Below are 16,595 nucleotides of genomic sequence, written 5' to 3' on the forward strand. Positions count from 1 at the left end.
GATCAAGCGACGAAAGAAAGTTCCAAACGATCTGCTACGACGTACGATTCTCAGCAGGGTGTCTGATCGCAGTAGCGTGTCAGACACAGCGATATCGTAACGATATCGCTAGAACGTCACGAATCGTAACGTCGTAGCGATGGAAATTTCAATGTGTGACGGTACCCTAAAGTTGGAGCAGAGCGAGTTAACATCTGCACTGCCAGTGTTCCAGTCACAAGCAGGAGACGAGATATCATGGTGGTGAGTCCTGATGAAGAAGTGTGTCACTTCAAAAGGTGTTGATCAATAAACTGCATTTCTACATATCCCGTCTCCTGCTCATCGCTGCAAGCGCAGAATTTAACCCACTCTTCTCCAGCATCACAAAACCAGACGTCTGAAAAAGTCCTTATTTGAAGTTCCTTATGCGCCAAGTATTTTATTTAACTTTCTAAATAAACAAGCAATTGTCACAAAAAACGGTTTTCTTTTAATAATATTGCATTATCTGCATCCAAAAAGCTGGCGCAGACGTAGCAGGTGTACATAAATGAATCTAGTCCACACAATGTTTGTCAGGAAGACTTTTAGAACCCTCTTTTCTGTATATGTTTCTAGGGCTTAATCTGCCCATACACAGTATGTCAGCCAAATCCGGAACCGGTTGACCTTTACTTATTTATTGCTTGGTCAGTCGCCTAGTGATACATTGCCATTGTGCACCAGCTTTGAGGATTACCATAAGATCCATCATTCTCTGTTTTGTGCCACTCATTAGGATACAATATCCTCTCGTCTTGCAGGGTGTTAGAAAATACAAGCATAAAATATAAAGGAAGACAGGTAAGAAAAAGAAGAGCATAATGCTGGATGTTTGCATTCAGTGCCACGTGCTAAGTACTCAAGAGTGACAGGTGCCGGGAGAACAAGTGCAAACAGACGATTTCAGCTCTGTAAGAAGCCTTTCAAGGTGATTGAGCGCTCTCATTATGGGGAGCTGTATATAAATATTGACGGCTTTTTTTTTGTTTTATATTGTATTTTTAATAAAAACATTACAACCGAGGATCCCTGAACATATACAATTATTGTCCTCATCTGCCATGGAAGAAATGGATATATATGAAAGAAGGTGGAAAAGAAAATGAAAGAGCACACAGTCATTGTACAATGACAAACCGATAATTCCATCCTTCATTTATTGTTTTAGATCATCCAATCAGGTTTTTACTGTACTTTTCAGAAGAAATGAATGCAACAGATCAAACTGATGCAATGTAAAGGCTCCGAAAGACTGTCCTTCAATTACACAGGTCAACAAAAAAAAAAAAATTTTCTGGTGTCCAAAATATTTTAATGAATTTGGGGTATTTTTGGGGTGCTGATTCTGAATATGCTATCGGTTTTAGTGTTCTAAAAGTTTGTTCATAGCTTGCACATATTTTTGCACTAACTTTATGTTGTTGTCTGTTTTCCAGTGAAAAGCATGAACTCATCAAGAAGTTGTCTTAACGATCCAGACTCATTCTGTTACATTTGTGGTGAATACACACTGCCAAAACATAGAAGAAACATAACAGACTTCGTAAAAAAAGTGTATTTTGCCTATTTTGGGGTTATGCTTGGGACCAAGACAAGTTTTGGGCACCACACATAGTGTGCAAAGCATGTATCGAATTATTACGAAAATGGAGCAAAGGACAAAGAAAAAGCTTCAAATTTCGTGTTCCAATGGTGTGGAGAGAGCCAAAAAATCATCATGATGACTGTTATTTCTGTGCAGTGCAAGTGCAAGGATTCAATAAGCATAAGAAACGAAAATGGGAGTAACATGGAATCTGCAAGAAGGCCTGTCCCTCATTGTGAAGATGTGCCTGTACCTGTGTTTACCATAAATAACAGTCATCATGATGATTTTTTGGCTCTCTCCACACCATTGGAACACCAAATTTGAAGCTTTTTCTTTGTCCTTTGCTCCATTTTCGTAATAATTCGATACATGCTTTGCACACTATGTGTGGTGCCCAAAACTTGTCTTGGTCCCAAGCATAACCCCAAAATAGGCAAAATACACTTTTTTTACGAAGTCTGTTATGTTTCTTCTATGTTTTGGCAGTGTGTATTCACCACAAATGTAACAGAATGAGTCTGGATCGTTAAGACAACTTCTTGATGAGTTCATGCTTTTCACTGGAAAACAGACAACAACATAAAGTTAGTGCAAAAATCAAGCTATGAACAAACTTTTAGAACACTAATTAACACAAAACTATATTGAGAACTGCTCAGTTCAAGTACTAATCCAAAGAAATTAATGAGATGATGCGTCGCATTTACCAACAAGTGCTATAAATAAGATACCAAAAATCTCAAAAACTTGAGCCAATCTGGCAAAACTGATGACATATTCAGAATCAGCACCCCAAAAATACCCTAAATTCGATGAAATATCTTTGGTACCAAAAATGCTGTTGACCAGTGTTATGTATTAGGGAATGTTAACATATAGCTTGGAAGCAGTTCAGGTAACATCTGCATCAACTGTGAATCTTACTTGCAGTTTTAGTTTTTTTAAACACCACCTATTTGGGAAATAACTCAAGAGCATTCTTTGGGTTAAATTATGACCTAAGACTTACATCCTCTATAATCCGAAACTCCCACTCTCATCTCCAGGACTTCTCTCGTGTTGCACTAGTTTTCTGGAATGCACTACCTAAGAAAATCCAATTAGTTCCCAGTATCCACACTTTCAAGAGTGCCATGTCTTTAGACTAGCCCATCACTTCACTAATCTAATTAACTATCTCCTGTTCTCTCTTCCATTGTACTCAGTAGCACTGTGTACCTGTACTTCTGCAGATACTGGCTGGTGACTGGTTCACGCAACGTTATTTGAATGTCCCTATTGTACTAATGGCTGGACTCTACACAACAAGCAATTTATTTTGAACTTGCGTCTCCCCTATTTTCTCATAGATTGTAAGCTTGCGAGCAGGAACCTCACTTCTCTTGGTACGTGCTGAATAATGTGTCACTTTGTTATGTTTTATGTCAGATAAATAGTCATAACACACGATTGGATAATGACTCGTACGACAGATCCTACAGCTCGTTGATTATCACAAGGCGCTCTCTTCTGGTTCTTGAAGCAATATTCAAATTAAATAAATAGGCTTTCAAGAGAAAGTCACTTTATCGTCCTTAATAGAACGGATGAGTTTATTGGAATGTCTATTACAATTCTGCTCAGTTTATCAATGGCACCATTTATAAAATGAATACATGTTCACTTAGAGGTTTATTCCTGCAATTTCAGTAAACACATACTCCCCAGGTGCATTGCAGCAGTCCGCGGAGCTCGCTTCTGCCAGAGACAGCTGCTCGGCAAGACGGTCGTAAACGCTCACAAAACCCGCTCATCTGCCAGACCTCAACCAGACTCCACATAAAACCAGTACTTAAGACATAGAAAGCAGCGGTGTTAGGTTGTAAGCTTGGCAATAAGTTCACATGACGTTCATCAAAATACGAATGTATACCTAGAAAAGCCAAAGAAAATCCAAGCATGGGCCAAATCTTAAGGTTGTTTTCAACAGGTGAATTCAGAATAACCTACGGTATATATATATATATATATATATATATATATATATATATATATATATATATATATATATATATATACACACATACATACATGTACATACATACATGAGGAACAGCACTATTTCTGGCTAGTATATGATTTGTATCCTTCATTTTTTACCAATTTCTCCTTTCTTCATGATCGATTTCTAATAGTTATTATTAGTGGGTGGAGAATAGTTGTTATGACCAAAGAATTCGTAGCCTTCTTTTCCTATGGAGCACACAGATAGAAGCAGTAGCAGCACAGAGGACATAATACTGCAGTACAGAGCAGTGTAGCTGTGAATCCAGAACTGGGGTTAGATACAGGAAAGATATATATCTTGGTACCGTGTTAGCCAGTAGATAGAAAAATATTTAGAATTGAGAGTCCTCAGTGGTTGATACCTTTTAGTGGCTAACTGAAAAGATGGTAACAAATTGCAAGCTTTCGAGACTACACAGGTCTCTTCATCAGGCAAATGGGAATATAAACTGATGATGACCTTTTACAGTCTCAGTGCAGGAATGAATGTGTCGCATGGATTTGTGTCTTTTTACATCAACTAAGGAACTTGCCCCTCAGACCATGTGGGGTCATCACAACAGAACCAGACCCCAATCAGAGAACAATAAAACAATCCTTATCTAAGAACTGGTCCAATATTTATGGACATAACTGTTTATCACTCGTAATTCTGCTTCATGTCACCTGTCTTATCCATGTTTTTTTTTTTTTTCTGTGCAATGTTGAGCATAAATATGTGATTCTTCAGAATTTATTTTAGTCTTTGCCTGATGAAGACACCTGTGTAGTCTAGAAAGCTTGCAATTTGTTACCATCTTTTCAGTTAGCCATTATTTTTGGGGTTAGATAAGCATTTATTAGAAATTACGCAGCATGACCTGTCTGTTTCTCTCAGCGCCACCCTCCATTCTTCGTATAACTTCAGCTATAATCGGACTCCTCAGTGAGAAGCCAGTGAGAATCTATATTTTAGTTGGTTTTAGAGTAATGAGTTTAACAGGAAGGAGGAAGGAAAAGTAAAGGTTCATAAGTGTAGAAAAAAGCATATTTTTCTAATAGTATACTGTATCTTACAAAGTTTCTTTTATTTGCTTGTACAACTGATTTATGTAACATTTGTTGAAAAGGCAGTGGCTATTTAATGAAGTGTACAACATATAGCAAAAAATAATCAGTATGCATTCATCTGTAAACGGCAATGACTGATAGGACAATAGCCTGGAGGCAGGTGTTTGGCAATTTGAGCCAAATGATAGATTTTTGGTTAAAAAAAATAAATAATGCTTCCAATCAAAAATTATTGGTACCATAAAAGCTCTTTCTGCTGTCTTAAAAGGGCATTTCCATATCCAATATCCTATACCAATATCTAGTAGGTGTAATAATACCAGCAAATACCTCCAATTAGAAAGGTTGTATAGTTTTTCTGATTAGATAGGTCTCTTTCCTCATGTGCAGGCATTGCAGGACCTTTAGCATCCATGGTTACGACCACTGATTTAGTGAACTAGTTGCTAGTGGTCACAACCATGGATACCTAAGGTCCTGCAATGCCTGCACATGAGGAAAGAGACATAGCGAATCAGAAAAGCTAACAAAATTTATAATTGGAAGTATTTGCGAATATTATTACTACACTTACTGCATATTGGGATAGGATCTTGGAGATGGGAATACCCCTTTAAGGCTGCCGTTAGGGAGTAAAAGGAAGTGATGGCTAATCATCGCTCACGTGTTAGAGTGGGGGGCAAGCCAGTCCATAACGACAGTAACGATCTGCAAGGTAAAACTGACTGTATGGTGGGTGGTCTGCCTTAACTATATTATGCAACAGCAGTAATGTACAGTTATAGAGCTCTGTGAAGCTATTTCTCCTTACATGTTACCCTTTATAAAGCTCATAGGATAATTTAATGCAGTTCCATAAGTAAACTCCCAAATGACGTAATCAAATCTGGTATTTTTGGCTATAGCAAAATACAGGCAAGGAACTTGGGCAACTATAAGCTCAATATAGATAGACTAGCAACGAGGTCCTCAAAAATGAATGCAATGCCAGAACATAAAAAGGCAACATTATTATTAAAGGGAACCTGTCACCCCCAAAATGGAAGTGGTGCTAAGCCCACCGGCTTCAGGGGCTTATCTACAGCATTCTGTAATGCTGTAGATAAGCCCCCGATGTATCCTGAAAGATGCGAAAAAGAGGTTAGATTATACTCACCCAGGGGCGGTCCCGCTGCGGTCCGATCCGATGGGTGTCGCGGTCCGGGGCCTCCCATCTTCATGCGACGACGTCCTCTTCTTGTCTTCACGCTGCGGCTCCGGCGCAGGCGTACTTTGTCCGCCCTGTTGAGGGCAGAGCAAAGTACTGCAGTGCGCAGGCGCTGGTTCTCTCTGACCTTTCTCGGCGCTGCGCACTGCAGTACTTTGCTCTGCCCTCAACAGGACAAAGTATGCCTGCGCTGGAGCCGCAGCATGAAGACCAGAAGAGGACGTCATCGTAAGAAGATGGGAGGCCCCGGACCGCGACGCCCAACAGATCGGACCGTCCCTGGGTGAGTATAATCTAACCTCTTTTTCTCATCTTTCAGGTTACATCGGGGGCTTATCTACAGCATTACAGAATGCTGTAGATAAGCCCCTGATGCCGGTGGGCTTAGCTCAACTTCCATTTTGGGGGTGACAGGTTCCCTTTAACATTATGCAGAACATTAATCACTTAGGTATTCATGGTATTCAACAAAAAAATATGAATTTTTTAACTTAAAAATAATAAACAATATATATTTTTCTGAGTATATTGTACGTGTGAATGTCAGAACAGTATAAATTAGACTCGTCGAGCATTAGCGGGGAATCTGCAGGCTGATTGGCATGTCATGTGCATTGTTCAAGCATTCGGCAAGAGACAAGATGATAACGAACCTTTCAGCGCAACGGCAGAGGATACAAAACAAATGTAAAAAGCAGCAACAACTCCAGGATTAAACAATCCACAGTACATGAAATGGAATATGCAACAGGTAATATATTAATTTGCTGTCACTAGTTAAAGGCTATAAGGGAAAAGCGCATTTGGTAAGACAGCAGTGTAAAACAACAATAGTGAGGTGACTAATTGTTTTGGCATCTCCACATTATACCTAAAGATCACATTTCATGGTTTTTCATTATTTAACAGGTTAAAAAAAAAACATTAAAAGTTACACCTTTGCACATATTTTTTTTTATTTATTTTATTGTTCTTTTGGATTTTAATCCAAAGATAAACAACTTTTGAAATAGTTCTCATTAAAATGTTCTACCATTTTGATGCTGTAAAGCAGGGGTGGGAAACCTCAGGTCCGCGGCGGCACATGATGACCTTTTATCGGGACCCCTGACAGAATCCCGGGAACCATAGTGCTTGGGGCGGCAGCTGTATTTTGACAGCCGACGTATATCATTAATATGATCTTGCAGTGTGAGCACGCGCAAGCGGTGCTCACTACTGAACCTTGAGGTGAGGAAAATGAAAGATTACGTCCCGACACCAGTACCGTGACGTATTTTGTTTGAAAAGTTAGGGCGCAATTTGTATGGCCCCGAAGGATGGTATAAATATACAAATAGCCCTTAGCAGAAAAAGATTCCCACCTCTACTATAGAGTGTCTAAATCCTTAACAAATTTGTCAGACCTCCTGTTCTTTGCTTCCTCTGCTCTCTCCTCCCTTCTTTGAGTGTTAGAGATAGCAGCAGGGAGGAAGACAAAACTGAACACAAATCTCCATAGCAAGGAGAAAGCATCTGAATGAAAGAAGGAAAAACAGGCTATAGAAAAAAAGTAAATTCAAGAGGAAATAAGTGCAGGATAGAAGCTGTACTGATTTGTTAACACATAAAACTCAAACGCAGCCTATATTACTGATAGACTAAATCCCACAAGAAAAAAATGTGAAACTTAGTTCAGGCTGAAAACTGTATCTAGGGGTTTGAAAATGAATGAAGGAATGAAGGTAATTATTAATACAAAGAAAAAAATCTTTTTTATTTTTAGTTAAATATATGTAATTGTAGTGATGCCAAATGGCGTAACTGATGAATTACACAGGTCTTTCGGAAAAATACTTGAAGTGTAGAGAATTAATGAAACTTCTTGAGACGGATTTTCAAGAAGTTTAAACTGTTATGATTAGGTGGAGAACAATTGATCAGCAGAATGAAGCAGCAGTGGTGCTCACACAATCATCAAGGTCCCTTTGTTGCAGTAAGTGACACAGCGATGTCCATGCTTATGTATGTGAAACTTTGTACATGGATACCATTGTCCTAATGTTCTAATGATCGCAGGGGGTTCAGGGGTTAAATCATTACCAATGATATACTCATGACCCATTCTACAGCCTTGTGCAGATTTGTGGACAGTATTATTCTGCGATAATTGCCATATATGCACAGTCTTGTCTTTTTGAAGAACTGAAATCAGAGTCTCCATGGGAGAACATAGTATAATGTTGTATATGCCATCTGAAGGAGTTTGTTACAGGTTTTTTTTTCTTGTTATGAAATCTCTGCATATACCGAGTGGTGTTTGCCCAGCATTGATATGTATAGTGGCCATATAGGAGATCTGTGTAACATGCACCCCGAACACACAAGATGATGCATGAGCCTCTACCACACTCCCGACCTGCGGCTCTCCAGCTACTCCCAACATGTCTGGATAGTCATTGGCTGTCCGGGCATCCTGGGAGTTGTAATTTTGCAACACCTCAAGAGCCACAGGTTAGAGATCACTGCTGTAGTACAATTTCCAGTACAAATTACTTTGCAGTACAATGCACTTATTACCCGTCTCTGAATCCAGTAAATGGCTAAGAAGCGCTCATCCAGATCATACTTTGTGCCAATATTAAACTTAAATAATGCATTGCTACTCACAAAGGGGTGAATTAACGAGGCTTTGGTCTAGGAAATTTCCTGTGATGTCCTCACAAGTGTTTTATTTATTCTGTGTGGGTGGATACTGAGCAACTTCTTGCCAAAAGCAAGTAATGACAATTAGTAATCAGAAAGAGTTGTGGTCAGCTCTGTCCAGTCCAGCAAAAAAAGAAGATGAATTCTTCTGGGTGTACTACCCAAATTAACAAAAATGTGAAGCACATTACACTAAACACATAAGACAAGTATTAACCACTAGCGGGTTGTAAGGGGGAATATATTATTATATATATATATATATATATATATATATATATATATATATATATATATATATATATATATATATATATATATATATTATATATACATATACACACATACATACACACACACACAGCTCAAAAAAATAGAAGGAACACAAACAACAGAATATAACTCCAAGTAAATCAAACTTCTGTGAAATCAAACTGTCCACTTAAGAATCAACACTGATTGACAATCAATTTCACATGCTGTTGTGCAAATGGAATAGACAACAGATGGAAATTATTGGCAATTATCAAGACACTCAATAAAGGAGCGGTTCTGCAGGTGGGGACCACAGACCACATCTCAGTACCAATGCTTTCTGGCTGATGTTTTGGTCACTTTTGAATGTTGGTTGTGCTTTCACACTCGTGGTAGCATGAGACGGACTCTACAATCCACACAAGTGGCTCAGGTAGTACAGCTCATCCAGCATGGCACATCAATGCGAGTTGTGGCAAGAAGGTTGCGGTGTTTGTTAGCGTAGTGTCAAGAGGATGGAGGCGCTACCAGGAGACAGGCCAGTACACCAGGAGACGTGGAGGGGGCCGTAGGAGAGCAACAACCCAGCAGCAGGACCGCTACCTCAGCCTTTCTGCAAGGAGGAAAAGGAGGAGCACTGCCAGAGCCTTGCAAAATGACCTCCAGCGGGCCACAAATGTGCATGTGTCTGCACAAACTGTTAAAAACTGACTCCATGAGGATGGTCTGAGTGCCCGACGTCCACAGATGGGGATTGTGCCCACAGCCCAACATCGTGCAGGACACTTTAAATTTGCCACAGAACACAAGGATTGGCAAATTCACCACTGGCACCCTGTGCTCTTCACAGATGAAAGCAGGTTCACACTGAGCAAGTGACAGAGTCTGGAGACGCCGTGGAGTGCGATCTGCTGCCTGCAACATCCTTCAGCATGACCGGTTTGGTAGTGGGTCAGTAATGATGTGGGGTGACATTTCTTTGGAGGGCCGCACAGCTTTATAAAAACCAGCCTCCTCTAAACCTGTGCCAAAAATCAGCAGCCATGGGTTCTTCTAAACAGCTGCCTGGCACTCTGAACATGGTGGAGGCCCACAAAGCAGGTGAAGGCTATAAGAAGATAGCAAAGTGTTTTCAAGTTGCCCTTTCCTCAGTTCAACATGTAATTAAGAAATGGCAGTAAACAGGAACAGTGAAAGTCTAGCTGCTCATAGGATTGCTAGAGAGGCAAATCAGAACACGCACTTCATTGCAAAGGACAGTCAGAAAGATTAGGCAGACTATGGAGTTGTGGTACATTTTTCTACTGTTCAGGGACACCTGCACAAATGTGGCCTTCATGTAAGAGTCAACAGAAGAAAACCTCTCCTGAGTCTGCACCATAAAATTCAGCATCAGTATGCAAAAGAACATGTAAACAAACCTAATGCATTTTCTAAATGAGTCCTGTGGACATGCGAGGTTAAAATAAAACTCTTTGCCACAATGATCAAAGTATGTGTGGAGAAAAAAAGGTGCAGAATTTCAGACAAAGAACATCTTGCCAACCATCAAGCAAAGGGGTGGATCAATCATGCTTTGAGGTCGTCTTGCAGCCAATGGCAAGGGGAACATTTCATGGGTAGAAAGAAAAATGGAGTAAATTAAATTTCAACAAATTCTTGATGCAAACATAACACCATCTGTAAGAAAGCTGAAGATGAAAAGAGGATGGCTACTACTAATAGAAAATTATCCTAAACACGTCAAAATCCACAACAGACAACCTCAAAAGGCGCAAGCTGAAGATTTTACAATAGCCCTCACAGTCCCGATTTGAACATCATTGAAAATCTGTGGCTAAACCTCAGAATAACAGTGCATGCAAGACGACCCAGGAATCTCACAGAACTGGAAGAATTTTCCAAGGAAGAATTTATGAAAATCCCTGAAACAAGAATCGAAGGACATTTGTCTGGCTACAAAAAGCATATACAATTTGTGATCTTTTCAAAAGGGGGTGTTATTGGTACTAACCATGCAGGGTGCCCAAACTTTTGCATCAATCCATTTTCCTTGTTGTAATTTTGAAAATGTAAAAGATGAAAATTACAAAATGGCTACTCAAACATTACTACAATGTGTTTGCACTGAAAAGCAGCACACGAACACCCGTGTAAATTTGCATAGTGGCACACTCAGATTTGGTAAAGGTTAGATTGCTCTTTCCTATATTATATAACCTGTTGAGTGGTTAACAGATCAGTACATCAAGCCTGAAAAGTGGTGCAATGCCAGTAAAACATGTGCAACATTTTGCAACTCGACAAAACCACTTACCGTATATACTCGAGTATAAGTCGAGAATTTCAGCTCATTTTTTTAGGCTGAAATTACCCCTCTCGGCTTATACTCAAGTGATACCCACGGGTCAGCAGGGGAGGTAGAGCAGCAGCTGTGTAATCATACTCACCTGCTCCTGGCGCAGTCCCTGGTTCTCCGGGCGCCGGGAACTTCTTCCTGTAGTGAGCGGTCACGTGGTACCGCTCATTACAGTAATGAATATGGACCCCACTCCACTCCCATAGGGGTGGAGCCGCATATTCATTACTGTAATGAGCGGTATGACCGCTCAACACAGGAAGAAGCTGCCGGCACCGGGGAACCAGGGACTGCACCAGGAGCAGGTGAGTATAACGCAGTGCGCAATATTCACCTGCTCCTCGTTCCACAACTGCTGGCCACCGCTGCGTCTTCCACACTGACGCTTAGGTCAGAGGGCGCGATGATGCGATTAGTGTGTGCGCCGCCTCCTGCTTGAACAGTCAGTGCAGAGGATGGGGAAGACGCAGCGGCGGCCGGCGACAGTGGAACGGGAAGCAGGTGAATATAGCAAGTGCCGGGGGCCTGAGCGACGAGAGGAGAGTATGTGATTTTTTCTTTTTTTATCGCAGCAACAGCATATGGGGCAAATGTCTACATGGAGCATCTTGTGGGGCATAATCCATGTTTGTGCAGCTTTATATGGGGCAAATGTCTTTATGGAGCATCTTATGGGGCCATAATCAGCATTTGTGCAGCATTATATGGGGCAAATGTCTGTATGGAGCATCTTATGGCACCATAACCCGCATTTGTACAGCATTATATGGGGCATATTTTAATATGGAGCATCTTATGGGGTCCATCATGAACTGTATGGAGCATTATATGGGGCTCCTGATTCAATATGGATATTCAAAAACACTTAACCTACTGATGTCTCAATTAATTTTACTTTTATTGGTATCTATTTTTATTTTTGACATTTACGGTAGCTGCTGCATTTTCCACCCTAGGCTTATACTCGAGTCATTAAGTTTTCCCAGCTTTTTGTGGCAAAATTAGGGGTCTCGGCTTATACTCGAGTATATACGGTATTCTTTTATAGACCCGACAAGCACAAATCTTGGTGATAATAGATGTACAAAGTGTATTTGTACTTTTTTTTTTTTTTTTTTAGTTTGCTACATAATTTATAAAGAATTTACAACAATTCATTCAGGGCTTATCTACAGCATTACAGAATGCTGTAGATAAGCCCTTAAAGGTGGTGACCTTAACTCATATCGGCCAAACGTGGTGACAGGTTTCAATTTATAGGTGCAGAAATGGAACCGAAAAGCTGCATCTTCAAAAACTCATCAAGGGAATTTAGCCTTAACTTCAAAAAAGGAAGGTAAAAAAGTCCATATAAATGCAACCAAAAATGCTGAAAAACACATGTTCATGAATCTAGTGGTCCTACACAACTGATGGCTTGATTAGTTGGGTGTATATGAATATGATAAATATGTCAATAGAATATGGGAAAAAGAAGCAACCAAAGGTGTTGTCTTATGTTAGATGATTAAACATTGTTAAAGTGTTTTCAGTTAGTTTCTTATTAACAATCTTGTTCGTACTGTTCACTCCGCCATCAGACCCCCCTCCTAAACATGCTTACATGATAAAGTGGGAGAGATATCTGGGGAGGGAACTTCGGCTTCCTATCTGGCAGGTCATATGGTCTAAGGCAGCTAAATCGTCACCATGCATAACACATAAAGAAAATCAGTACAAGATACTGATGCATCGGTATCATACGCCAGAGGTCTTACATAATATTTACCCTGCCACGTGGGGGGCTGTGGGCTCATTGCCACGTATATTCTGGGATTGCCAGACTATATCCCATTCTGGAAGAGCGTACAGGGGTTGATTTCTCAGGTGTTGGATGTAGAGATTCCTCTGGATCCTGTGACTTATTTGCTTAATGTCACCCCACCCTTCCCCATTGCCCATGACAAAGGGCCCTGCCAGGCTGCTCCTCCATATACTAACATCGGCAAAGTGTCTAATAGTACTGGAAGAAAAGATCAACTCCCTCCACGAAAAAACTCAGGATGAAGATTAAAGAAATGAGGAGTATGTAGAATGCTATGGTCTGTATTAATAATCAAATTGATTTGTTCAATCGCGTCTGGGCTCCATGGGATGACTATGTAACTAAGCCAACACATTGATGTTAAGTGCCTTCTTTCTTTCTTTTTTTTCTGTGTCTTTTCCCCCTCCCTGACTTTTTCCCTATCCCTTCCATGTACCCCACCTACTCTTAGATGATGTTTTAGATGTTTGCCCTAATTTTAGTAGGAGCAGCAGTGGCACTGGAAGAAACATCTAAAATGTTCTGCATTATTTTGCATAATTTTGCTACATCTATACTTATGTTTAGGGCTTGTTCACACGATCCTTTTTTTGCTGCGGTTTTTTTCAGGTCCTGATTTGGAAAACCCGCAGTGCAAAACTGCACTGCTGATTTTCCTGCTTTTTCTTCTGCGGATTCCTCTGCGGGTTTTCAACAGCACTTTCCTATTGGTGCCTGTTGAAAACAGGAGCGGAATCCGCAGAAAGAATAGACATGGTACTTCTTTTTTTCTGCAGGCAAATCCGCGCGGATTTGCCTGCGAAAAAAAGGATAGTGGGCACAGCGGTTTTTGTTTTCCATAGGGTAGCATTGTACTGTACCCTGCATGGAAAACGGCTGCGGATCCGCAGCCTGAAAACCGCTGCGGATCCGCAGCAAAAAAAGGATCGTGTGAACATAGCCTTATGATGTTATTTGTACGAGAAAAAGGAAAATCTTTCAAAAATAAACAGTTTAAAAAAAAAATAAAATCTTGTTCGTTCTAAACAATAGTGCAGCGGCTGGTCTCTCATATAAAGTGTGAAGCGCTTACAAGCTATTTTCTATACAGCTTGTAAGTGCTGCTCTGAAGCTGACCCAATTGCTGCATCTGGCCGACTTTAGTGCCACAGTGCTCCCCTGTCACTGAGGAAACAAATCTGCCTTACTTAGCATCGGGAGTGCACAGTTTAGGCCAAGGGTGCCACAATTCCACTGGTCCAAAGTGTCAGTCTAGCGGGGGTGCATCGCCCTACTAAAAGTGGGAAGCTATGACATTGGGAATTTGTTCATCAGGATGGAAATGCCTTTAATCATCAGGCATGCATTATCATTTGAGTCTAAGTGTAATTTACAATAGAAGATATTTTTCTTATAAAAGACTGAACGATTTCTTTAAGAACAAGTTCCATTTAATTTACTCTAACTTTTAGAAAAATCTTTTTTTTTTTTTTTTAACCTAGACATTATATTTTGTAAGTCCTGCAACTTTGTGAAACCCAATTGGTTGTGCATTACAATCGGATCAGGGATAGTTGCAAGTACGATCTTTAGTAAGAGAGACACAGGATTTTCAGACTAGCAATTTTTGTAACCTAAATCCTCTTGGTCCATAACAATACCACCAAGTAAATGAAAAGTGGGAATTCACTTAGATACCTGCTCGCCGCTCAGGATTCTCACCTCTTGTCAAACACATTGTTGACCCCACTTGGCGGATTGGAAGATAAATCGAGAAGTGCGGTGTAAGTGTTTCTAGGCAGCAAAAAAAATTCTCTATGTAGTTGAAGTCATTTAATGTCGGCAGATTCGGGATAAAAGTTAGAAAAAGACAGACATTCTCCAGTATACCTGACATTTGCAGGCTGCAGAGACTTCCATTTTTTTTTGTCCTGAGGCAATCAACCTAAGAACATAGCTTATAAATTCACTAAGATCCACTTACATCACCCAAAGCCTGTCTACAATATAGAAGATAAATGAATAGAGTCACAGCTTCACTTTTATACTTTTTAATGACAAACTGAAGTACTCGGCCCGGCATAGTGAACACTTAGAAGTAGCACATCGTGAGAAGAGCCAGTCAATTAACCAGCACATTCTGCGCATTACAAAGACCTTAGTGAAATAAGGAGGAGAGCAGAAATCAATGTTTAATGAACACCACAATAAATGCTTGCTATTAGAAGGCCTCGAATGACAGGACTTGATGTAGATTAGTAGTTGTGTTGGTATCGGAGAAGCAAAGTCAGAGCAGAATTTAATCTATTTCTATAAAGCGGCTAACTCTTCCAAAGAATCAGATGTATAGATCTCATTTAAAGACGTGGGTCATGTTTTCGACGTAAGAAGTTAACTTTGCCAGTTATTAAGAACTGGAGAAAAGGAAAGTCTTGCAAAACCTTGTCATTTTTTAGGGATCCAACAGATATAATAAAAAAATACAGAGATTACATTTTTTTTAGGAGCAACTGAAGTCATGGCTGGGATGGGAGTAACTCCATATAGCCCTGACCACACTCTGTGCTACATTGTTTCTGTAACTTTTACTCATTTCCATGGAAGTTATGGAAATAGAGCAGCTCAGTTGCTCTTGGCTTTCTGTAGCTCTACCTCCAGTGGTGAGAGCTGGACAGAGATATTCCAGTCTCAACCATGACGTTATTGGCTTGAGAACATCAGATGAATATGGTTTTCCTTGACTTTTTGGAGACCCTTGGGACCAATGAGAGAAACATAACAAGGGGAGCTTGGACAGAGCCATGTGTACTTTATACAAGATTAAAGTCTAAGTTGTTGAAATGACCTACCTGAACATGTCTCCAAGCCCCTTCAGCATTCCTCCTTTCTTCGTTTTTCCTTTATCTTTGTCTCTGTCTTTTTTCTTTTCTTTTCCACTCTTGTCTTTTTTGCGCTCATTCTTGTCTGAGCCATTGATTTGCCTCTCAAGAGAATGGGAAGGCTGGTCACTGGCAGTGGACACAGACTCACGTCCTGATCGTGAACTCTCCTCGGTGTCCTCTTCCACTATAAAGAAATTAAGAATATGCCACATTAAGCATTAAAGCTGGGTAAAATGTATGGAGTCAAATATATGGATCACTGGACTATGAAAGAGACCACGGAGACCACTTTAAAATGAAGCGCACACCCTTTAGTACTTTTAGTACTAGAACACCATAGTCAAGACTAGAAGTTTCCAAAAATTGGGCAATGGCTTAACCTACCCAATGTGGCTGAACTGTTCTTTTGCTCCACCAGTGTATTGCTAGAACCTGGTAAAGTATTAGAATTAGTTAGATATTATCTTATGCAAAACCGACAATGATGTCTCAGTTGTATACATGTGCCCACTAGATCACCAGACTTCAACCGTCACCCAACACCAGTGTATTAGCAAAATAGGGAATGGTTCGTTAATCACAAATCAGTAAGGAAAATTTGTACAAAGAAACAGAGGTGAACCACTTGGCAAACAAACTACCTACCCCAGTCTGTAGAATTGCTCAATCCTTCCAGCTGGGACTTACTGGTACCTGATAAAGCATTATTTGGGTGT

General features: G+C 40.2%; 1 protein-coding gene across 25 annotated transcripts in view; it reads right to left on the bottom strand.

Moving 5' to 3' along the window:
- PARD3 (par-3 family cell polarity regulator) overlaps positions 1-16,595 on the bottom strand; it is a 637,712-nt gene that overhangs the window by 198,110 nt on the left and 423,007 nt on the right. For 10 of the 25 annotated variants that reach the window (XM_077268518.1, XM_077268516.1, XM_077268514.1 and 7 more), the window contains 3 exons: positions 16,525-16,572; positions 16,264-16,311; positions 15,847-16,063 (listed from right to left, as the gene is read on the bottom strand). In XM_077268518.1, coding sequence (XP_077124633.1) covers positions 15,847-16,063; positions 16,264-16,311; positions 16,525-16,572 — 313 coding nt within the window. The remainder of the gene's footprint in view (positions 1-15,846; positions 16,064-16,263; positions 16,312-16,524; positions 16,573-16,595) is intronic. The other 15 variants (XM_077268525.1, XM_077268526.1, XM_077268529.1 and 12 more) reach the window with 2 other exon arrangements.

The sequence above is a fragment of the Ranitomeya variabilis genome, chromosome 6 (genome assembly GCF_051348905.1).
Source record: "Ranitomeya variabilis isolate aRanVar5 chromosome 6, aRanVar5.hap1, whole genome shotgun sequence".
Classification (NCBI taxonomy): domain Eukaryota; kingdom Metazoa; phylum Chordata; class Amphibia; order Anura; family Dendrobatidae; genus Ranitomeya; species Ranitomeya variabilis.